Source organism: Meriones unguiculatus, chromosome 2, assembly GCF_030254825.1.
Source record: "Meriones unguiculatus strain TT.TT164.6M chromosome 2, Bangor_MerUng_6.1, whole genome shotgun sequence".
NCBI classification, from domain to species: Eukaryota; Metazoa; Chordata; class Mammalia; order Rodentia; family Muridae; genus Meriones; species Meriones unguiculatus.
Window position 1 is genome coordinate 81,654,138 of NC_083350.1, and position 26,200 is coordinate 81,680,337.

Genomic DNA, 26,200 nt, shown 5'->3' on the forward strand with positions numbered 1-26,200 from the left:
GTTTTCATTCTGTGATTAAGAGGCTTTCACTATGCACCCTGTTTGACATGGTCATTACTTAATGCTCACTTAACAAAATTCTACAAGACCAAATTATCACAGTGGGTGAAGGAACAGATGGCCTGCTGGCCAGAATCCATGCCTGCTTTGTTTGATGATTTCTCAAGTCTGCCACAAAGAAGCCACATGTGCGACCTTAGGAGGGAGTGCAAACAGCAACTGGCCTGTCCAGCTGTGCTTCAGCCCCTCAGCTGTGAAGGCGAGTCTGTGTCTTTCTCGGCTGAGTGTGGCTGGGATACCTCCTGCCAGAAGAGCCTCTCCGCTGGCTTATTAAGATGGCAAACACGAAGGACAGATTTTGAAGGAGGAAACAAATCTTTCTACCATATCCAATCACTCCCTTCAAACTAAAAACTATCATGCAAAGTGCATCTATTTTAAATACCCATTAATTTGTAAGACTGTACACCATCTGATATTTTAAAGTTTACAACATTAGTCAACAAAAAATTGTGATTTGACTCCAAGCTACAAATAGGTACTATGAATAAAGGGGGCTACAAAAACTATATCAGTTCTGCAGCTCTTACTGTTTGCTAGTGATTATGATAATAGTTAGATAATATATATTGATATTATGAATATAATATATATTGAAATTATTGAAGATAATATATATTGAAATTATGAATATTTCAGTCAGTGATAATCAAAGATTGAAATTCTATCAAATGTATATTACATTAGTGTCTGGTGGTAAAACATAAAACACAGAGTGATACTTTGTACAAGCAGTACAAGGCAGTACAAATGGACTCAGGAAGCAAAAGAAACCTGTTGTACAGTTACAAATGAAACAATGTACAGTGAGATGCTAAGCTGAAGTCCAGGCAACAAGCTGAGTAGGAGGTGAATAAGGTGAAGAGCTGTCAGGGAAAGATTGATGAAAAACATGGAAACTCTGTAGTTTCTGGGAGATGCATATAACATACTGAGATTGCTTATGATCCAGAATTATGTGCTCAGATATTTCTATAACAATCTTACAAAACAGTGTTCTCTACCCTATTGTTAACATATTCCTCTTCTACTGACATATGGAAGATAAAGTAACAGTTGGTAGCTGAAGGAAAACTTGAATATCTTTGGACTCAATACCACCTGCGAATGTGAATTTTTACATTTTTCTTCTGCTTTTGCCTCTGTTTCTACTTCTGTTTCAGTGTTTACCAGAATGTGTGTCTGTACATCATGTGCCTACAATGATTGTGGAGGCCAGGAAATGGCATTTAATTCCTGAACCTGAAGATGCAAGCTGCCTTATAGGTTCTGGGAATCCTATTCATTGGGAAGAGCAGGCAGTGATCTTAATACCTGAGCCGTCTTCTCTTCCCCAAGTTTCTATTCTTCAGTGCAAAGCTGGTTAATATAGTTATCATACAAGTGATCTGTAGAGGATTTTTGAAAACAGCCTTCTGGGCAAAACCCTTTGTGATGAGTTCTTCATATTAGTTAAAAATTGCTGAAAGCTGAGTTATAAATTAACAATGTACATTCTAGTGTACATTTGCAATGTACATTCAGTGTGAGAATTTCTCACACTGAAACTCTGATCTGTTTTCCTTTCCATGTTTAATATCTATTTCTGTAGTGTTTAAACCATTTATGTGGAAGGGCTTTAAAATAGCCTTTGATCTCCTCTTTGCTAAACTTAACAATGTTCTAATAATACAACATGCTATACATTAATTTACCAATGGTTTCTAGATTCTACATCTTCTATTAATAGACATACTTATAGATTACACTTTATAAGTCATTTAAAAAAATCATAGGTCAACATTGCTTTATCTTGTTTACTACAAATTGCTCTATAAATAAAATCAACTTTCTTCAAACAATAAATATTAGTGATTAACTAACATATGGCCAGAAATAACAACTACGATGACTTTTTAAAGCATATGCAGTATGACTACCAAAAAAATGAAACAACATTCTGCCTGAGTAATAAAATATTCAGAGATGAGGATTCACATCATGCAAGTGAGGTTTTAAAACTTGCAGCAGCAGGTGTGAAAGATATATGAATATGGGAAAGGGTAGAGACCACGTCACACAACGGTAGTTGATGAAGAAAGTACTTACCAGCATTTGGAAGAGTAGATCTTTCTGCTTAAAGTTGTTACTCATATTCTAAGGTTGTAAGAATGTTTAATTTTATATATACATATATATACATGAATATGTACATGAAATCAGGATGTGGTTCCCTTAGTCAACTCAATTTCAATAAGAAAGCAACTAACTGGAGGACTCTATCTGGGAAACGTCACCCTCTCTGTGAGCATTGATTATCAGTAACTTCAAAGTGCATCTTACACAACATAAATGTGCTTTCTCAAGTTCCAGAGGCTTAAAATCCAAATTCATGCTGTCTTCTTGCTCTCCTCATATGGCGTTTTCTATAAGACATAACCGTTTCTCACTCATTGTGTGCCCAAATATAGTCTCAGTGTATACCAGCTGATTGGATGAGGGCACTCACACGACTCCCTTTGACCTTAATCATTTCTTTATAGTCTCTGGGTCCCAGCATATTCACATTCTATGATAGTGGAGATCAGGTCAGTATTTGTAGTTTGGGTGTAAATTGTCCTTTAAAAGTCCCATGGGTTAAAGTCTTTGCTCCCAGATAATATATCCAGTCTGTGAGAAGTGGTCAGATCCTAAGAGGACACTCACTAAATCATTGCCATAGACTGTGGGGACCAGCTAGAAGGGATATTTCACTCTTGGTGTTTCTTCAAAGTGCATGTGCCCTGACCCTCCCTGTATCTATTGTTCCCCACGTCTCTCTCTGTCTACTGTTTGTTTGTGTGTGTGTGTGTGTGTGTGTGTGTGTATCCTGCCAGAAAACAGGACATGTGGCCCAAGATTTTGACTTTGACCTATTATTAAAAAGCAACATTTTTATTATTAATATCTTGAGAATTTCAGACAATATAATTTGAACATGTTCAATCCCCTCACCTCTTCTGCTTACCTCGCCCTCTAAACCACACCATCCTACCTAACTTTTAGACTTTGAGATTACCACCTTCCTTCTCCTTCTCCTCCTTTTCCTCTTCTTCTCTATTGAATCCAGTTTGAATTGTCTAGCTCTTCATGGTATTAGATATAGTTTTAGTATGTGGTCATCCTACCAGTAATCAAATTACTTCTTTTAAAAAAAGGAGGAAAAAAAAGTATCCCTCAAGCCATCAAATTCTAATAGTTCCCTAGCCAATGACAAGATTACATATCAATCTCATCCACCTCTGTATCCTTTATTTTAAGATTTTGAAGGTAATTGCCACAATAGTCCCTAACAAATCCGTATCCCCTGTGGATATTTTAAGTGGAATATCTCTGAATATTCAAAATTAACATCCACAAATAAGAAAAAGCATGTAACAGTTATTTTTCGGTCTGTATTATCTCATTCAAAATCATTATATCTAGCTCTGCCCATTTACCTTTCTGGTTGTCTCCCTACCACCATGACTTAGCAACGTTTATTTTCAAGGCCCATCTGTCTTGATGTCTCTTCTTATCACAGGCCTGTGTAATGGGAACACATAACCATGAACCAAAGACTCTGACTAATGTCCAAACAAATCTTTGTAGCTTAAAGTATTTCTTTCAGATATTTGCTAGAGTGATGAAAATTCAAACATCTACATATGAATTTTTGCAGGGCACAATTCATATTATCAGGTTCCTTGCAGATATAAATTGATGAACATTGAGCCATGAAATCATACTAAACTGAGAGTGGGCTGTAGATATGCGACTATTTTGGAAAAGAGAAGAGAAGGTAAACAAAGAAGCAGGAAGATGCATTTGAAAACGTGGGGATTGCCATGATTGAATAATCAAGTGATGCTACCAGTGACCATGTGATTCTGTTAATGAGTACCTGATATCGTTATCAGGAGTTTTGAGGACTGGGAAGAATCAGGAGTGAATTTTTTAAAGAGAGTATGGTTGACGCCTCGGTTTCCAGTTTCTACTCTCCAGATATCAGAGGGAATGCTTCTGCTGTTTTAAGCTACTGAGCGGAGATTAGCTGCAGCTATCCTGCAATGAACACAAGGCCAGAAGAGCACACTGTGTCACCTCAGACACTTGCATACTGCAGCCAGTGTTTTCAGCAGGAGACAGTTTGTCAACATGTATTGGAAAAAAAAGTCTGCCTATCCCCTATTTTAATTTGCACTATCTTCCCCAATGCTTTTCAGTTTAAAGAAAAATCATAAAGAAAAAATATCATAAAGAAAAATCTTTCTGATTTTCCTCAAATACTGTTTATTTTTTATTTTTTAGGTGAGTTTAATTGTGTTTTTAACATAACTGCATGTTATACATTTATGTTTATGAGAAAGAACAAAGGAGAAAACAAAAACAGAGAAACTACACAGAAGTCATTTTGAGAGAATCCCAGGAACAAATCTGAAATAACTTATTTTTTTCAACTAGTTTTTAAAATATCTTTACTTTTGTTATTATTTTTAGCTTGTGTGACTGAGTGTGTTTGGGTACATGTATGATTGTGTGTGATGGCAGATGCCTGCAAGGTACGGAGGAGGGTGATGAATGCCTAGAGCTGGGATCACATTGGGCTCTCAGCTGGCCAACATAAGTACTGGGTGCTGTAAAAACAGTGTTAACCATTGAGCCATTACTTCAGACCCACAAGTAGCTTTAAAGTGACTGACTATGATTCAAAATCGCAACAAGAAAATATCCAAGTCTTAATGAATGTAAACACACACTAAAAGAGATTTCACTGTCTTTATTAAGTTGAGAGTTAAGACCAACTGTTGAGTCCTAACTATTTCTCCTTCATTTGTCCAGAAACAGCAAATGGAAAGCTCCTGTTTTTGCAACAAAATACATTAACATTTCTTTATTGAGTGTTCAATTTTAAGCACTGATTTTAAGTTTTGGGAAATATAACGTATAAACTAGACAAATACTGAATAAACACACAGGAGTGTTGATGTACTTGTTTCCTAATATTCTGTGTGTTTTCTACAACTGTCATAATTGCAGCATAGGGTTCACTCTGTAAGAAGATAACTGTGGTTCACATATAAAAATAATTTTAACTCTATTATTAGAATTATGAAGAGATGGAAGCAAAACAACCAAGAATATGAATCTGTTGTTTTATAAGCAATTAATCTTGTTGACATACTTATATATCAAGCCTAAAAATACCTGGAAAAATGCTGTTGAACCCAGCTGTTCATTAATTTTGATCACATGGTTCTCCTTAAAGATTCCATAGAAAAGTATTCCAGCATTGATTTTTAAAACTCCCGAAGTCTTTTGGATTTGAAAGTTCATTTATGTACTTTGTTAAGAGCAATACTACCAACACGTTTTGGTCTAATGAAATCAGAATACCAGCCGAACTGAAGCACAGAGTCATTATTTTTTCTGCTTCTCTATGTTTGTAATACAAAACGATGCCAAGTTATTTAGAGAGCTATTTGGAATGGGAAGGCATCGAAGACAGACTTGTAGGTGTTCCTTCTGTTAAAACCTCTAAGTGGCTCAGAAACACTAATTTGTTTTCAAACTTTACTTGATATTGCATTGTTTTTAATGCTATGTATAACTCACCTGTACCAGTGTTGACAAGTTACAAGAGGCATAGGAGACATATTTCAAATATAATAAAGTCTGTGCTGTTAAAATTAACAACATGGAGTATAGGGGTTGAGGAATAAGGGGTGTAAAATGGCTAAAGTTCATTATAAAAATGTATGGAACTGTCATACAGTAAAAATTTTAAAGAGATTATTATAATGCCGGAGGGAAATCTCAGAATTAAATTTCTAGAAACCATTACCTAAACAATGAAAGGTATTAATTTTAAGTGTGTAACACTCACAGTCCTGGTGTGCTGTGAAATTTTTTATAAAATCAATTGCACACAGTGGAAAGTGAAATGTACTCTGATGTTATAAGCTGGCTCTTTCTGCTGCTCTCAATCTTAATCCTACCAAAAGTATTAATCACATTACCAGCACAGTGCCTATAGCACATTAAGGGCCTCAAGAACAGATACTGCTTATGTAAGGGTCAGTTTTATTCTTATCAACTTTATATATTTTATATACAAACTTTATATATTCTTAACAACTTTATCTATTACAAGTGGTTATTTTTACTTATCATTATAGCATGATCTGTAATAACACTTTCAGAAATTGCCATCTGGATACAGATAGATGGCACAAAGATGGAAGTTTTCCCATATCCCCAATTTTCCTGTGATTAACCTTCTTATCACTTGGAGAAAATATAACTAGAAATCATTGCTGTGCACTTAATTATTTATGTTCAATATCAAATACAAAACAATTTTGGCTATCTAGCAATTATTTTTGGATACTCACCTAAACTCATTATATCTTTATCTTCCAACTTATTTTACAGCCATCTCTCATTACTAGGGCTCAAAGTATATGAGTTTATTGACATGCGATTGTTTAATTAATAAAATAGAGTAATGTTAACAATGACATGCAAAGCTAGATATTTCTTAACATATTTATTAAAGAATTAAGATGTATGTAGACAAGATGCAAAATAATAAAATTCTGCAATGAAAAAATAACAATTTTAAAGCTTCAACCACACTAGAGCAAATAAAGAGAACCCAATCACGAATTAAGAAGTCTTGAAACTTGTGAACTATATAAGTTTTAGAGAGCAGTCACATTAATTTCAGAAAGAGTAAAACTATTAATGTTTTACAGAACTAAACTAAAAGGATACACAGATGTCCATTATTAACATGTTCATTGTCAAATGTAACAAAAAATTTCTGTGTAGGAACTAGGATTCTTCCCATAAAGTTTGTGGCCTAAAGAGAAAAGGGATAGGCAGCCTCCTACCTCAGTGCTCAAGCTTTCTGCATTGAAAATCAAAGAGTTCCTAGAAGGTATATCAAGAATGGACACTGGAGATCTGGCTCAGCTGTTAAAAGGATTGCCCTACGATCACAAGAATGTGGTTCGGGTCTCTGCACCACAAAAGTTAGACATTCCTGCAAAGGCCTGAAATGAGCCTGGGGGATTGCTGGAGCTTGCTTGTGTCTAGCACAGCTGCAAAGGAATGAGCACCAGATTCCAACTTGCCTCAAAGGAATGAGTGGAAAGTGATAGAGAAGGAAAAAATAGATTCTCAGTCCTGATTCTGAGTGCACACACTGAGAGTGCACACACACACACATACACACACACACACACAGGCACACACCTCAGAGACAGACAGACACACATAGACACACAAACACACATGCACACACATACAGACACGGACATGAATTCACAAAACATAAACAAATGTAAAGTCTATAGAATCAGGCTTACACATAATTATGATAAATTATATTTGTGAAATTGAATTCAAAGTTTGAAATTATCAGTAAAACATCATTATATTAGAGAGCCTTTCTGTCTATACCTGTAATATCTAATACATTCTGAACCAGTTGCTCAAAATACTTTGCGATGCTTACTTTAGGTGGGGCTCCGGAGTACTGCATTATTTATAGAAATATGCTCAGTGAACTCATGCTGACTGTTTACATCTGTTATAACTAACATTACTGCACAGACTGGCAACTTGGGAGCAAGCATGGCTTGCTTGGAGGAGCATAGACTTTGTGGTCAGGCAGAGGATGATGACAAGCTCTGCTTTCTCATTACTTATGTTACTTAACCTCTTTGTGCCTGTTTTCCCCTAAATTCAGGATACACACACACACACACACACACACACACACACACACACACACACACACGGATATATATGAACTTAAAAGACTCTAGAAAGAAAATTTGTCCTTTGCGATTTACTTCACCCTGTCCTTTGAACAAAACACATTGGATTTCATGGAGTGAGAAAAATAGCTACAGTAATGGTGATCCTTTCCTAAAACCCTTGTCTTCTTGTGCTGGCCTCTAGCCATCTATCTATTTGTTTCTGGAGTTAGCAGCCCTTGTGGTCCCTCTGCTGGATTTGTAGTCTGTGTCCCAGGTGGGCCAGGCAGATGGAGAGCAGACAGAGAGATCTCCAAGCCAAACACTGCTCCTGTGCCCCACAGGCCTCCTCAGGGTGGAGGAAAATGGGGTTTGGGCCCTTCAGCCAGCACACCTCCCCCTGATCACTGTCTGTGTCCCAGCCACTATTTCTTATCACACACATTTCTTTATGGATTAAACCACCAAGGACTGTTAATTCCTCTCTCCATGGAGATTTTCTTTTCAGCTTTGTTTGGGATTCCTCCCCAGTTTTCTCCCCATCTTTCCTCAGTTCTTCCCTGTACTACACTGTGTAATCTCACCTTCTTGCCGAGCCGAATTCTGTAAAGATAATTGTATGTAAATGTGTCATCTTAGCCATGCTCCTATGCAGCCTTTGTTCCTAACAGGGACTTTCAAAGGCCCACTGCTGAGCATCAGTTTTATCTCTTAGCAAGACCAAGCAAAGGTCTTAAATACAAATATTTTGTTAATCCCTCATGAAGTGAATGAGGGAGAAGTTTCTATTCTCTCTGCTATAATTACTCCATTCTCTTGAGGAAACAAGAATAAGTTAATTAGTTTTAGTTTTAATAACTATTTTTTCTTCCAGGTACAATTCCTTAAATCCAATTTTCTTCATATATGGTAATTTTTCAGGTTTACTGAATTCTTTTTATGTTATGTTTTCTTATCTGTTAAATTGTGAGAATCCACTAGGTGATTTTCATAATTCTCTGGATACATTTTGTGTATTTTTATATAATAAATATGAGTATCGGTTGCCATTTACTTAAAAAGTGTTTTGTTTCTTTTTTTTTTTTCTTATTTGGAAGAGAATTGATGCATCAAAATTTGTAGTGTTACTTTTGCTTGATTCTCCCCTCCTGGGATCACAGATTCTGAATTTGAGGCCTAAATGCAACACTCAGAGATATTGATCTGTTATTTAATATCAAATTCCTCTAACCTTCAACTTTATTTTTGTTTTGTAACCTACATGCCTTCTTTTATTTTATTTTATTTATTTTATTAATTACACTTTATTCACTTTATATCCCCTCATAAGCCCCTCTCTCCTCCCCCTCCCGGTCCCACCTTCCCTCCCCCTTCTTCACCCTTCTTCACGCATGCCCCTCCCCAAAGTCCACTTAATAGGGGAGGTCCTCCTCTCCTTCCTTCTGATCTTAGTCTATCAGATCTCATCAGGAGTGGCTGCATTGTCATCTTCTGTGGCCTGGTAAGGCTGCTTCCCCCTCAGGGGAAGGTGATCAAAGAGCAGGCCAATCAGATTATGTCAGAGGCAGTCCCTCTTCCCATTACTATGTAACCCACTTGGACATTAAACTGCCATTGGCTACACCTGTTGCAGGGGTTCTAGGTTATCTCCATGCCTGGTACTTGGTTGGAGTATGAGTCTCTGGGAAGACCCCCATGTTCAAATTTTCTGGTTCTGATGCTCTTCTTGTGGAGTTCCTGTCCACTCCAGATCTTACTATTTCTCCCTTCTTACATATGATTCCATGCACATTTCCCAACAGTTGGCCATAAGTCTCAGCATCTGCTTTGATAGTCTGCAGGGCAGACAGGACTTCTGTGGCAGGTTCTTAGGTTGTTTCCTGTTTTCTTCTTCTTTTGATGTCCATCTTCTTTGCCTTTCAGGATGGGGATTGAGCATTTTAGTCAGGGTCCTCTCTCTTGATTAATTTCTTTAGATGTACAGATTTTAGTAGGTTTATCCTATGTTATATGTCTATATGAGTGAGTATATACCATGTGTGTCTTTCTGTTTCTGGGACAGCTCACTCAGGATGATCCTTTCCAGGTCCCACAATTTACCTGCAAATTTCATGATTTCCTTATTTTTCATTGTAGAGTAATACTCCATTGTGTAGATGTACCACAATTTCTGTATCCATTCTTCAGTTGAGGGGCATCTGGGGTGTTTCCAGCTTCTTGCTATTACAAATAAAGATGCTACAAACATGGCTGAGCAAATGTCCTTATTGTGTACTTGAGCCTCTTTTGGATACATGCCTAGGAGTGGTATGGCTGGATCTTGAAGAAGTGCTATTCCTAGTTGTCTGAGAAAGTGCCAGATTGATTTCCAGAGTGGTTGTACCAGTTTACATTCCCACCAGCAGTGGAGGAGGGTTCCCCTTTCTCTACAGCCTCTCCAGCATGTGTTGAATTACTTGTGCATGTGCTCCTCTGTGTGAAGACAGTGAACTTCCTTCTTCCTTCACGTCTACTTTTCCCATTGTACTCTGTCACCAACCCTGTTTGGTCCAACTTCTAATAGCTGTCCCATATCTTCAGTACTGTTGTATCCAGTGTTCTGCCTTCCTTCTTGTCTCAGCTGAAAGTGCTTGCTTTTCTCTTGATATTCCTTCAGGACTTTGGATTCAGTCCTCATGAATCGTCAAACATTTAGACTCATAACCCAACATTCATTTTCTAACACCTATATATAGCTTTCTTTTCATTGAGTTTCCTCACAATGTGTTCTATGATCTACACTTTCAAAAATGAGTTCTTCCTGACTGGTCTCTCACGTTACCCCTCATTTTTTCCAGAAAGTAACAGTAGATTTGACTTTCCCAGTTTCATCTTCTTCTCTAGTCTACTTTTCCAGAGATAAGTGTGAGTTAATGATCTGTCTCATCTTGGCTACCATGGACCCATTGTTAGTCATAGAGATTTTTAATGACCTGTCTTTGGTTTTGTCTCCTACTAGGACAAGGCAAATGTCTTATATTCGAATATTTTCAAATTATTTTTGTTTGGTCTTTTTTCATTTTTCAAGGAAAACCTTTCCTTGATTTCCTAGACTCCACCCAGAATCTTTACTCTGGATCTTGTCTTCATTGAGTTAGCATTACTCCAGAAAAGTGAATGTCATATAAAGTATTGTAATGAATGCTTATGTGGGACAAAACAGAACGGGAAAACATGAGAGCCTAGTAGAAGTCCTCATATTGTGACACAGCCTGTCACTTCTGAATTTTGACAACAAAGAAAAGAAAGCATTACCTACAAAAAGCTTCAGACTGATAGGATTTTCCAGAAAACCTCAGCTGTACCAGAAGAGCATCCCTGAGTACAGAATATATATGCACTTGAGGAGTTCCATACCAGGTGGGCATGGCCCAGTTTGAGACCCCACTGTGCTCTGTCATTGCCTCAGGAGTGTGACCTGGAGTGAATGTGGTTATTGTAGATCCTACAAAGCAGTAGCTGAATGCTGCCAGCCAATCACACTGGTAACAGCTGGTTTAGTCCAGAGAAATCTCAGAATGACTCTATTTTTTGCAGCAGTTCTCAATCTTTGTTGAACTTACATTCTCAAACACTGCAAAATGGTTTCATGACCTTTTTATTCAAACATGCAGTTCTTTATGACCTATTCTGTTTAGGGTAGAAAACAAAAGTTTATCTAAGGCTATTCTTCTCAAACTTATAAAGATTCCAAAAATTACTACAAATATTTGTCCACTTGACTTTCTCTATATTTGGGGAGTCAGATTTCCTTTTTCATCAGTAAGGTCAAAAGCATTTTAGAAACTGTGATTCAGGAGTAACTGTTCAAGAAGGAGAAGAAGTTCTGATTATTGAAGTTCTGATTATTGAATTACGGTTAGTTTTAACATATAATATGTGGCTGGTACTGTTTTGCATATTTTAGTATATGACTTCTTTTCAACTGTAGTGTAACCACTAAAGTTTATTTTACTGAATTAACAATTGTCACAAATCCAAACCAAAGCAATAGAAAAATTTAATTATTTCCCAATATCTCACACCTAAAAAGTAATGGCACCTATATTAAAACGCAGGCCATTCTTCAGAGTTCAAAGAGTGGTGCTTTTCCTATAGAATATCAAGAACAAAATTGTCAACTGAAAAGGTTGGTGTATAAAAATGTCCACACAAATTGTACACATACATGCACAAAATCAATAAACAAATATTTTTAAAAAGATATTCCTCAAAGAAGAATCTTTAGCATTCACCTTTATGTTAGTGAAACTTGGACATCTTTCCTAGAGCAATGGTTTAGACTTTTGATTAAAAAAAATGCGATTTGTGTGGACATTTTTATATGTGAGGGCTCTTGGATGACCTGATCAGAGGTCAGTCATCACCTCTTTTGAGGCAGCTCTCTGGCTGTTTGTCGCTGTGCTGAGGTTCTGGGGATAGGGGTGGAGATGTTTGTTCTCCTGTCACAATGCTGACATCAAAATAGGATTGCTGGGATTACAGACACATGCTATCGCACCTGCCTCTTACATAGGTTCTGGGGAGCCATCTCAGACCATGAAGCTTTTGTGCAAGAGCTTTTACCTACCGAGCCGCCGCGCTGGCCAAGTGAATTACCCTCAAACTTGTAATTCTCCTGCCTCGTCCTCTTGAATGTTGTAATTGCAGGCATGTATCACTAGCTATTTTTATTTATTTTTTTATTAATAAAAAATATTTAAGTGGTAAAAAAAAGAAAAGGTTGGTGTAATACTTTTTGTTAAGCACATGCATTATGAAGCTTATTGTTTCTGTCTTTCAGGTCCCTGTATTCCCAACCCCTGCCACAATGGAGGAACCTGTGAGATAAGTGAAGCCTATCGAGGAGACACATTCATAGGCTATGTTTGTAAATGTCCCCAGGGATTTAATGGAATTCACTGTCAGCACAGTAAGTTATTTATATTCACTGTGCTCTTACTGATATTGATCTATTGTGTATATGTAATTACCTTATTGTTTGTGGTCTAGTCATAGAATTGTCAAGCAGCTCAGAGTCTGGGCATTTTGGCTCATGTTGTCTCTCTCCACCTCCCAGGATGAGGGCTGTTTTAGTCCCCATGCTGAATATGAATAGTAATATGCTTGCTAGTTTTTTCATTATTATCCAGCTCAATTTACAGTGAGTCATCTTTCTTGTTATAATATTTGTCTCTATCTTTCATTTGTGTCCAAAAAGCTACAAGTTACATCTTCCAAATATTACAGCAGTTATTCTGATGATCAGGTACACAAGCAGTGCAAGGAGGGGGGGGGAAGGAAAAGAAAAGAAAATATGCTTTAGACTCTAACCAATATATAACCTAGTTTTCTCCTTCCTACATATTGATGTTTCTATGTGAAAATCTTTGAAAAATTCAATAAACATGGAAACACTGATGAGTGGCATGCATCCTTGCACACAGGGAGCCCACAGTATACTCTGAGCTGAGGCAGGATGGCCCTGCAGAGGTAGCCACATGCAGACTGGATGTTGTAGGGATACTGATCAGAGCAACAAGGGATGGGAGAGAGCTTGGTTAGAAAGAGTGAGGAGAGAATATTTCTGATGAATACCAAAGAGGCACTTAGGACAATGGTTTGAAAATCAGAAACCCCATCTTGAAACATGAGCTTGAGTCATATTTCCAGAGTCCTAGAGCAGACATTCCATGTCTTAGCCCTTAGACATGGAAAACATCTTGTGATTGTCTAGAGTCTTTCCAGGGAATTTAGTTTGTAAAATGTTAAACTTCTGGAGAAATTTGCTACACATTTGCCATTTAATGCTTACAACTGGGACATAACCTTTCTTAAATTACCTCCAATTCTCAGATCACCAACAAGAAAATTAGAAACTATTTTTTAATTTTTAAATTTTATTTATTTTTTTATAAATTACAGTTAAATTCACTATGTATTCCAGCTGTAGTCTCCTCCCTCAACCATTCCCAATCCCACTCTTCCTCCCTCATTCCTCCCACAACTCTCCCCAAATCCACTGATAGTGGAAGCCCTCCTCGCCTTCCATCTGACCCTAGCCTAGCCACTCAGGTCTCATCAGGACTGACTGCATTGTCTTCCTTTGTGGCCTGGCAAGGTTGCTCCCCCTTCAGGGGAAGGTGATCAAAGAGACAGCCACTGAGTTATGTCAGAGACAGTCCCTGTTCCCATTACAAGGGTATGGTATATATATGGTATATATATAGGAGAGGTATAGCTGGATCTTGATTAATAGCTTAGAGACTGAACTGCCATGGGCTACATATGTGCAGGGGTTCTAGGTAATTTTCATCATGGTCCTTGGTTAGAGTATCAGTCTCAGAAAAGACCCCTGGGCCCAGATTTTTTTATTATGTTGCTCTCCTGTGGAGCTCCTCCAGGTCTTTCTTGTCTCCCCCTTCTTTCATAAGATTCCCTGCACTCTGCCCAAAGTTTGGCTATGAGTCTCAGTATCTGTTTTGAAACTTTGCTGGGTAGAGTATTTCAAATGCCCTCTGTGTTAGGCTCCTGTCCTGTTGCCTGTTTTCTCCCTCTTCTGATGACCTTCCCATTTGCCTTTCTGAGTGAGGATTGATCATTTTATCCAGGGTCCTCCTTGCTTAGCTTCTTTAGGTATACAGATTTTAGTATGTTTATCCTATATTATATGTCTAATAGCCACATGTGAGTATATACCATGTGTTTCTGCTTTTGGGATAACTCATTCAGGATGATCTTTTCTAGTCCCCACCATTTGCTTGTAAATTTCATAGTTTCCTTGTTTTTAATTATTGAGTGGTGTTCCGTACTGTAAATTTAGCAAAATTTCTGTATCCATTCCTCCACTGAGAGACATCTGGGTCGTTTCCATATTCTGGCTATTACAATTAGAGCTCCTACAAACATGGTAGAGCAAATATCCTTGTTGCATACATGAGCATATTTTGGTTATATGCCTAGGAGAGGTATAGCTGGGTCTTGATTAATAGCTTAAACGACCTGTGTTCTTATTGAACCTAGGTCCATAAGCAGAAGGGTGGCTTCACCCTCATTAGACTAGGTCCACTGCAGTGAATCACTAATTAAGAAAATATCTTATAGCCAGATCTTATGTAGATATTTTCTCAGTTAAGGTCCCCACCTTTCAGATGATTCAGAAGCTAGATGATTCTAGCTTCTGTCAATTTGACTTGATATAAAACTAGCCAGTGAGGGATCATAGTACTGAGAATAGGCAAACACTCTAACCAATAATCTATCCGTAAATTATACCTGCTTGCCAAGAAGAAAAAATGTTTTCAGTAATGGAATCTCATTGCATATATTAATTACTCTAAAACGTAGGGCCTGTGTCCTAAATAGGTGGCCAAATACGAAACAAACTCAGTGGCCTTTTTGTAGGTTGTTTTTCTCATATTTCTTTGTTTTGGCATTATTTTGTCTTATTCTTTTGGATTTGTTTGTTTGTTTAAATATATTTTGTTTGTTTGTTTATATATATTTGTTTGTTTGTTTTATATATTTGCCTATATATTATGGTGTTATATCTTATATTTATGTGAGATTTGTTTATGTGTGTATGTATGAGTTTATTGTGTTTCCTTTATCTTTTCTTTGTTTCTTTTTATTCTATTTTTGTTTGTCTTTGTTTGCTAGAGAGAGAGATAACATGGAGTTAAGCCATTGGGAAGTTATGAAGAATTTATGAGGAGTAGGTTGAGGGGAAACAATGATCAGAAAATATTGTGTGAAATAATTCTTGATATAAAAAGCATCTCCTACATTTATTTTCCTATTATATATGAGTTAGCTTAATTTCTTTCCATCATGATTCGAGATCTATAAGGCACACAGTTGGCATTAAATCATTATTTGTTTTTCCCAAAGTGGATTATTCTTGAAAGTTGTTTTTGGGACATTTCCATCTGCATCTGGCAGCCATAAATAGTTGGCGGAGCACTTTCAAGTAGAACATTAGATATGACGAAGCATAAGATTGTTCTTGCTCCTACTTCCCCACAGTGGAACATGCACGTGTTCAGGCTCTTATCTCATAGCAAGCTGGACATTCTCAATTTATTGCTGAATTTCAAGGCTTACTTTAAAGCATAAAACCTCTCCTCTTTCCTGTAACTTACTTCCTCCAAACTTTAAATGTCTCTCAAGAATTGCAATGGAAAGCCCACAGCTATTAAATTCAATTCAGATCTGGTATTTTTATATCTAAATTACCCAGTCCATCTCCTACGGTATGCACCATTATTAGAAGAAAGACAAAAATGGGTGAAAGAGGATTGAATTTGGACTCAGAAATTGGGATTTGAGATATGACCTTTACAGTTATTGGATAAGTGACCTTGAGTCCATCATTTGACCTTTTCCCAATTGAAAACATATAAATTAAGGTATTGAACTAGAAATAGATGACCTTGGGTTCACATAAGCCAGGAAAGTATTATGACTAAATGGAAGCGTGCTCACAGCACAAAGGTTATCAAACCTTCCTCTTTCAGGTGGAATTGAAAAGGATTATATGTTGAAAAAGCAGATTTAGAAGCAATAGAGCCTGAGAGATTCTTCAGGTAGGAGAAGTAGGAAAAAGCTGGTTAATCTCTAGCTAGAACAGACAGAAATTTGAGTTGGTTTTCTATTCTCATAACAGGTTTATGGCCCAGATATTTTCTAGAGCATTGCTACCCAAGGTGTGGAAAGATGTCAGTACCACACAGAAATATTTTAACAAGGTAGATTAATCAAAAATCAACAACACATCCACATAAATATTAGAAAAATCTTTCATGAGACTTGAAAAATCTAAAAATGACAATTTAAAAAAATAAGTGAATTCTACCTTTTCTTTATATAGCAATAGATGTTAGGCAAAGCGATCATTGAGGTTTTTGAAAGCCAAACTACGTTGAAAGTAAAAAATTGAGAAGTGTACTAATATCACAGTGACATTTTTAATTCATAGGTAACATTTATTTTTATTGATACAATTAAAATAAGCTATTTTTCTTTCTTATTGAAGAGTTTTTCATAAAATTTTCTTAGTTGTTCCTTCTCCAGCTTCCTCCAGGTCCTCCCTGCTTCCCCCAACTTACCTACCCCTCCAAGTCCACACTTTTCTTTCCCTCCCAAAATACAAGCAAGCATTAACAATATTCTATTAGAAAAAAATTACTAAGTTCTATATGAATAATCTGTAATTAATAAAAATAAAAATACTTTAAAAAGAGAATATAAACTAAATATGTTTGTGAATATATAATTATAGAGAATCAAAAACTTTAATTTTCATGATACATGATTGACAAATGTATAATTTAACTAATTTAATTTAGGAGGAAATTTATCAATGATATAAACTCCAAAAATCTTTTCCAGTGCCAGCACCAATATTACTAATGAAAGTTTTAGATTTTGAAAACTGTATAAACTTTATTCTTAGTGTTGCTTTAGTTTACAGAAAAAAAAATGAATAGGAAATATTATAAGATTTTTTATCTCTTCTAGATAAATGGGCCTTAATTTTAGCATTTTTGCTTGCATAAAACGTACATTAGTAATGACTTTTGTTATAATATTTGGTTTGTTTTGTCTTGAGACAGGGTCTTACTATATAGTTGTTTGTTGGCCTGGACTTCATTATGTAGATCAGACTGGCCTCAAACTGACAGGGATCCCCCTGCCTCCTCCTGAGAGCTACAGTTAAATGCCCCACCATTTCCAATTTTTCTACAGTGCTACTAACTAGAGCACTTATTTTATGCTAGGATCCACACATTCTATCATACAGTTACATAGGATTTGAAAAGCATTAAATTATATGTTCCCCATTACAGTCATATAATACAGTTTAACTTAGCTAAACACCCCTGTCTTGTAGCCATAGATCCTTTCATGTTCATTTCTTTACTTTCAACAGTTGCTGATATTGTTTTTGCCTCCATGGTTGTATCTTTTCCAGTGTGTGAAATTGTTAGAATCTTAGACTGTGTTAACTTTCAAGTGGAAAATTATCGCTTAAAATATGCATTTAGGGCTTCTCTATAATAAAGTGTCTGTATCTTTGTAGTTCTTTATTTTTTTAACACTAAAAATGTTCATTTTTTAGTTTACCAGTTTTGTTTGCATATTTGTCTACTGAAAAATATTTTGCTTTCTTGGCTGTTTTTAGTTTGGGGAAAAAAATAAATGAAACTGCTATGCAAGTTCATGTACAGGGCTTTTTGTGGGCATCCATTTTCAGCTCATTTAAGTAAACCTGGGAATGGAGTTGCTGGATTTGAGGGCAAAAGTGCACTTAATTTGGGTAAAAAAAAATATTCAAACTAGCAATGAGTCAGAGACTATGTTCTACCCTCTAATTGGTATTGCTGTTCTTGTTTCTGTAGTATAGCCATTATATGGTTTTAATTATATTAAAAATGTGATGGTAATATAATCATGTAAGAATATTTTAACATTAAGTAATAGATTTGGTGTAGAATTGCCAAATTATATTTGCTTCTAAAATGACAATTATGTGATATTGACACACTAACGTTCAGATATATGTGTAAATTAAAGCATACAAATAGCAAGACAAACTGCATGCCTAATTTAGTTGTCAAGAGAGGAGGCTTCTGAAAAAAACATTTGTAAGTAAGGATTTTTCTACAAGAGGCTGCATTCAGAGTGTGCTAGAAGTACCCATATTTTGTTCGTTGCCTAGTAACAAATCTAATGCCTTCGAGAAGGACGATTTCCTCATGACCAGAACTCTGCCCATCTTCCCAATGAGTCATCCTGTGCATTCTCCCGACCACAACACAAGTTACACAGCTTTCGGTTTCTTTCCCTTCAAAAAAGAGTTTGACCTTGGAGCACCCCAAACTCAAGAAGTAGAATGGTGCCTGGCTTATTAAGGATGTGGTCCATGTTATTAGGTTAACTCAAGATATAAAGCTTAGTAAACCTTTATCCCACCGAGAAAGCTACTCAGAAAAAAAAAATGTAGACTGTAATATTTCTTCTTTATATATTTTGCTACCTACTGTAAAATAGGTTGATCACAATTTTGTGTTATCAAAATATGGATTAACATATTAAGCTTTTGATAACTGGACTTGTGAATTTCATTTCTATAAAAAGAAAACATGGGGGGGCGGAGCTAAGATGGCGACTAGCACACACAGTTTCTGAGCTGTGGAAGAGCTAACCATCTGAATTGGTGAGGGGAAGGACCTCTAACCCAGAAAAACAACAGTGAGTCTTTCTAAACAACAGGGAACATCGCAGGAGGTGAAAACTTTGGTCCGGGGTCACCCAGGGCTTGTTTGGGGAAGGTGAGAAATGATCCTTTAATCTTCTTGGCACTCCCCTCCCCCAAACCTCCCTCCTCCTCGGAACAGTGAACTCATCTTTCTCAGTGCAGACCTAACTGCCTGGGGTCTGCAGCCGCTGAGGCGGAGCTCCAAGACCTTTTAGCTGCAAATGCCAGCAGTACCCCTCTTGGAGTCCCAGATTCGCACAGCGGCTATACCATCATCCCAGGGCCCTAGTCTGCTAGACGTCATACTAGCTATGCAGGATCGCAATCACTGATGCTGCAGCAAGTCCTCATAACCTGGCAGTGACAGCAACAAGGAGCTGGCGGAGCACGTCAAAGAAGCAGGGCCAAACCAGAGAGCAGAGAGCCCCAGATACCCCGATCTCTACAAAGTCACCTACTTGTGAGTGCAACCTTGAGAATCTGCAGATCCCCAGATCCTGGGTCCTTCTAAAACAGAAGCCAGGCATCGAACCCCCTCCTACCCATATACCCACTTTGGGAAACAGAGGGGCACTTGGGACATTGAAGTTCTTGCTCTGAGGAGTTAAGGCAGTTAATGCCAGAAATTGTACTACAATCATCACTAGTGCCTGCGACATATACAGTGCAGAGCCCCTCCCACACACTCAAGGGTTCAACATTATCCATCACTCTGTCCCTCGAGACACATGTCCACATACACTTACACACACACACACACACACACACAGGCGCACGTGCGCGCAAGCCTGCATTTGCCTCCTTTGCGCCTGCATACTTTTCTCCCACAGGTACAGCTAGTCATCAGTACACTCTGAGGACACAGGACATCTCTCAGCTTCCTGAAGAACTCTCCAGACACCAGAGAGAGACAGCACCAGTCTGATCTGCAGAATCCAAAAACAAACAGGGAAGGTTTCAGATAAGCCAATGGCCAGGGGTAGGCAAAAGAACACTTCCAACATAAATCAGGACATCATGACTTCATCAGCAAACCCCAAAATTGATGGGTACTCCAATTCATCAGAAGCACAGGAAAATGATTTTAAAGCCATGTTTACCCAATTATTTGAGGCTCATAAGGAGGAAATGAACAAATCTTTCAAACAGTTGACCAGTCAATTGGAGGTAAAGAAAAAAGAAATAGACAAAATCCTTAAAGAAACACAGGCAAACATAGCCAAACAAATAGAGGCACAATTAGAGATAAAATTAGTGGCATATAAAAAGGAAATGAAAAAAGAAATAGAGGCCATCTTAGAGAGACAGAAATCCAAATTCAAACAGATGAAAGAAATGGTGCAAGGCATGAAAACAGAATGAGAATCAATAAAGAATAGACAAAATGAGAAAACCCTTGAGCTGGAGAACTTGGAGAAATTATCAGGAACCACAAAAGTAAGCATCACCAACAAAATACAAAGGTGGAAGAGAGAATCTCTGGAGCTGAAGACACACTTGCAGAAATTGATATTTCTCTCAAAGAAAAAGTTAAATCAGAAAAGTTCCAATCACAAAATATCCAAGAAATCAAGGACGCTATGAAAAGACAAAATCTAAGAATAATAGGAATTGATGAAAAAGAAGACTCCAGGCTCCAAGGTCCAGAAAATATTTTCAAGAAAATCATAGAAGAAAATTTTCTCAACTTAAAGAAAGAGATGTCCATAAATATACAAGAGGCCTACATAACACCAAATAGACTAGACCAGAAAAGAAACACATCACGTCACATCATAGTCAAAACACTAAATCTACAGAACAAAGAAAAGATATTAAAAGCAGCAAGGGGAAAAGGCCAAGTAACATATGAAGGTAGACCTATAAGAATCACACCGGACTTCTCATCAGAAACTATGAAAGCCAGAAGGGCCTGGGCAAGTATCATGGAGACTCTAAGAGAGCACAAATGTCAACCCAGACTACTATACCCTGCAAAGCTTTCAATCAACATAGATGGAGAAAACAAAATATTCCATGACAAAACTAAATTTATGCAATATCTACACAGCAAACCAATCCTACAGAAGATACTAGAAGGAAAACTCCAATCCAATGAAAACTTCACCCAAGAAAACACGGCATACAGATAATATCCCAACAAAAATGAAAAGAAAACAAGCAATGAAACAGGGTAAGATCACGGACTCCATTACAAAAGGAACTAACATGCATTGGTCACTATTATCTATCAATATCAATGGACTCAACTTGCCAATAAAAAGACACAGGCTAAGAGAATGGTTGCAGAAACAGGATCCAACATTCTGTTGCATCCAAGAAACACACATATGCAACGAAGATAAACACTACCTCAGAGTAAAGGGCTGGAAAACTGTTTTTCAAGCAAATGGTTCCAGAAAACAAGCTGGAGTAGCCATCCTAATATCTAATAAAATAGACTTTCAACCCAAGTTAATCAAAAAAGATAAGGAGGGCCACTATATTCTCATCAAAGGAAAAATCCACCAAGAGGACATCACAATCCTGAATATCTATGCCCCAAATACAAGAGCACCTACATTTGTAAATGAAACATTATTAAAGCTTAGATCGTACATTGATCCTAATACCTTAATAGTGGGAGACTTCAACAACCCACTCTCATCAAGGGACAGATCAACTAGACAGACACCAAATAGGGAAATAAAAGCACTCACAGAATCCCTAAATCAAATGGACCTAATAGATGTCTACAGATCTTTTCACCCAAACCCAAAAGAGTATACCTTCTTTTCAGTACTGCATTGAACCTTCTCCAAAATAGACCACATAGTGGGTCACAAAGCAAGCCTCAACAGATACAAAAGGATTGAAATAATCCCTTGTATACTATCTGACCACCATGAACTAAAGCTGGACATCAACAACAACAGAAACAACAAAAAGCCTACATGCACATGGAAACTGAACAACTTACTACTCAGTGACAGCTGGGTTAAGGAAGAAATAAAGAAAGAATTAAAGACTTCCTAGAATTCAATGAAAATGAAGGCACAACATACCCAAATTTATGGGACACATTGAAAGCAGTGCTCAGGGGAAAATTTATAGCACTAAGTGCCTGCAAGAAGAAATTCGTAACATCACATACAAACAACTTAATGGCCCAACTGAAAATCCTAGAAGAAAAGGAAGCAGATACACCCAAGATGAGCAGACGGCTGGAAATAATCAAACTCAGGGCTGAAATCAATCAGTTAGAAACAAATAAAACTATTCAAAGAATCAATGAAACAAAAAGCAGGTTCTTTGAGAAAATCAACAGGATAGACAAACCCTTAGCCAAACTAACTAAAAAGCAGAGAGAATCTATCGAAATCAGCAAAATCAGAAATGAAAATGGAGACATAACTACAGACACTGAGGAAATCCAAACAATTATTAGGTCATACTACAAAAGCCTATATGCCACAAAATTTGAAAATCTAAATGAAATGGATAATTCTTGACAGATTCCATCTACCAAAATTAAGTCAAGATACGGTAGAAAGACTGAATAGCTCTATGTCGCCCAAGAAAATTGAAGCAATCATTAACAGTCTCCCCTCCAAAAAAAGCCCTGGGCCAGATGGCTTCAGTGCAGAATTCTACAGGACCTTCAAAGAAGTGCTAACACCAATTCTCCTCAAATTATTCCACAAAATAGAAACAGAAGGAACACTACCAAACTCATTCTATGAAGCCACAGTCACCTAAACCACACAAAGGCCCAACAAAAAAAGAGAACTTCAGACCTATCTCTCTTATGAACATTGATGCAAAAATACTCAATAAAATACTTGCAAACAAAATCCAAGAACACATCAAAGATATCATCCACCATGACCAAGTAGGCTTCATCCCAGGCATGCAAGGGTGGTTCAGTATATGGAAATCCATCAATGTAATCTACCACATAAACAAACTGAAGGAGAAAAACCACATGATCATCTCCTTAGATGCCAAAAAAGTATTTGACAAAGTCCAACACCCATTCATGTTTAAAGTATTGGAGAGATCAGGGATACAAGGCACATACCTAAAGATAGTAAAGGCAATATACAGCAATCCTATAGCCAACATCAAACTCAATGGAGAGAAACTTAACCCAATCCCACTGAAATCAGGGACAAGACAAGGTTGCCCATTGTCTCCATATCTCTTCAATATAGTACTTAAAGTCCTAGCCAGAGCAATGAGACAACTAAAGGAAATCAAGGGGATACAAATCAGAAAGGAAGAGATCAAAGTGTCACTATTTGCAGATGATATGATAGTATACATGAGCTACCCCAAAAATTCAACCAGAGAACTCCTTCAGCTGATAAACACCTTTAGCAAAGTGGCAGGATACAAAATCAACTCAAAAAAATCAGAAGCCCTCCTGTATACCAAAGACAAAAAGACTGAGAAAGAAATTAGGGAAACAACACCCTTCACAATAGCCACTAATAACATACAGTACCCTGGTGTGACTCTAACCAAGCAAGTGAAAGACCTGTTTGAGAAAAACTTCAAGTCTCTGAGGAAAGAAATCGAAGAAGATACCAGAAGATGGAAAGATGTCCCGTGCTCATGGATTGGTAGGATTAACATTGTGAAAATGGCCATCCTACCAAAAGCAATCTACAGATTCAAATACAATTCCCATCAAAATACCAACTCAATTCTTTACAGACCTTGAAAAAAAAGATTCTCAGCTTCATATGGAGAAACAAAAAACCCAGAATCTCCAAAACGATCCTGTACAACAACAGATCATTTGGATGTATCTCCATTCCCAATCTCAAGCTGTACTACAGGGCAACAGTAATAAAAACTGCATGGTATTGGCATAGAAACAGAAAGGAGGATCAATGCAACCGAATAGAAGATCCAGAAATAAACCCACACACCTATGAATACTTGATAGTTGACAAAGAAGCCAAATCCATTCAATGAAAAAAAGACAGCATCTTCAACAAATGGTGCTGGACCAACTGGATGTCTACATGTAGAAAAATGAAAATAGATCCATACTTATCACCCTGCACAAAACTAAAGTCGAAGTGAATCTAGGACATCAACATAAAACCAGATACCCTAAATCAGTTGGAAAAAAAAGTGGGAAACAGCGTAGAACTCATTGGCACAGGAGACAACTTCCTGAACAGAACCCCACAGCAGAGGCTCTAAGAGCAACAATCAATAAATGGGACCTCATAAAACTGAAAAGCTTCTGTACAGCAAAAGATACCGTCATCAAAACAAAACGACTGCCTACAGATTGGGAAAGAATCTTCACCAACCCTTTATCTGACAGAGGGCTAATATCCAGTATATATAAAGAACTAAAGAAGCAGAAAAGCAACAAACCAAGTAATCCAATTAAAAAATGGGGAACGGAGCTAAACAGAGAATTCTCGAAAGAGGAACATCAAATGGCAGAGAAACACTTAAAGAAATGCTCAACCTCATTAGCCATTAGGGAAATGCAAATCAAAACAACCCTGAGATTTCACCTTACACCTATCAGAATGGCCAAGATGAAAAACTCAAGTGACAACACATGCTGGAGAGGTCGTGGAGAAAGGGGAACCCTCCTCCAGTGCTGGTGGGAATATAAACTGGTACAACCACTTTGGAAGTCAATCTGGCGCTTTCTCAGACAATTGAGTAGTGTTACCTCAAGACCCAGCTATACCACTCCTAGGTATATACCCAAAATTTGCTCAAGTATACAACAAGACATGTGTTCAACCATGTTTGTAGCAGCTTTATTCGTAATAGCCAGAACCTAGAAACAACCCAGATGTCCATCAATGGAGGAATGGATACAGAAATTTTGGTATTTTTACACAATGGAATACTACTCACCAATCAAAAACAAGGAAATCATGAAATTTGCAGGCAAATGGTGGGGTCTAGAAAAGATCATTCTGAGTGAAGTATCCCAGAAGGAGAAAGATAAACATGGTATACACTGGCTTATATAGACCTACAAGATATGATAAACATAATGAAATCTACACACCTAAAGAAGATAATCAAGAAAGCAGACAGGAGCAAAGATGATCAATCCTCATTTAGAAAGACAAATGGGATGTGCATTGAACATATGACAGGAGTCTACAGCAGAAGGCATTTGAAAGACTCTACCTAGCAGTATTTCAAAGCAGACACTAAGACTAATAAGCAAACCCTTGGCAGAGTGCAGGGAATCATATGAAAGAAGGGGAGTTAGTATGATATGGAAAAGATAGGAGCTCTACAAGGACTAAATATATCCAGGCACAGGGTCTTTTCTGAGACTGACACTCAACTAAGGACCATCTATGGATATAACCTAGAACTTCTTCTCGGATGTGGCCCGTGGTAGCTCAGTAACCAAGTAGTTTTCCAAAGTAAGGGGAACAAGATCTATTTCTAACAGGATCTTAAGGGTAGGCACTTTGACCTCCCCATACCCCCAGGGGAGGAGCAGTCCTGTTAGGCCACAGAGGAGGACTTTGCACCCAGCCCTGAAGATACCTGATAAAACAGGGTCAAATGAAAGGGGAGGAGGTCCTCCCCTATCAGTGGACTTGGAAAGGGGCAGGTAGGAGACCAGGCAGGGAGTGTGGGGTTGGGGAGGGAATGAGGGAGCAGGATACAGCTGGGACACAGAGTTAACAAAATGTAACTAATAAGAAAGATAAAATAAAAAAAAATAAAACATCATTTTTATTAAATTTAGCCAATTTTATTTGCCATTTCAATAATTATTTGTAATTGAAATAATAATATATTTGAAAGTTGTATGCTTTTCTGATAGTTTCAAAATATTAAATATATGAATTATTGTCCTATTTCTACCCTACAGGTAGAATATTTGGCCAGTATCTTAGATTTAATGTCTTAGATAATTTTTTTATTATTTCTTTTTCTTGTTACAGATTGTAGCATAATCAGATCATTTCTTCTTACCCCTCCCATATAATCCTTGCTCTCATTCAAATTTATAGCCTCTATTTTCATTACTTCCTGTTACATATACAGGTAGGAATGCATAGTCCTAAAAAGATGTTATAACCTGTGTAATGCTACTCTTAGGTACTAA

The 26,200-nt window shown here is 37.3% G+C and overlaps 1 protein-coding gene across 2 annotated transcripts in view; it reads left to right on the top strand.

Moving 5' to 3' along the window:
- Edil3 (EGF like repeats and discoidin domains 3) overlaps nucleotides 1-26,200 on the top strand; it is a 530,137-nt gene that overhangs the window by 218,966 nt on the left and 284,971 nt on the right. For both annotated transcript variants that reach the window (XM_060377743.1, XM_060377742.1), the window contains one exon: nucleotides 12,646-12,774. In XM_060377743.1, coding sequence (XP_060233726.1) covers nucleotides 12,646-12,774 — 129 coding nt within the window. The remainder of the gene's footprint in view (nucleotides 1-12,645; nucleotides 12,775-26,200) is intronic.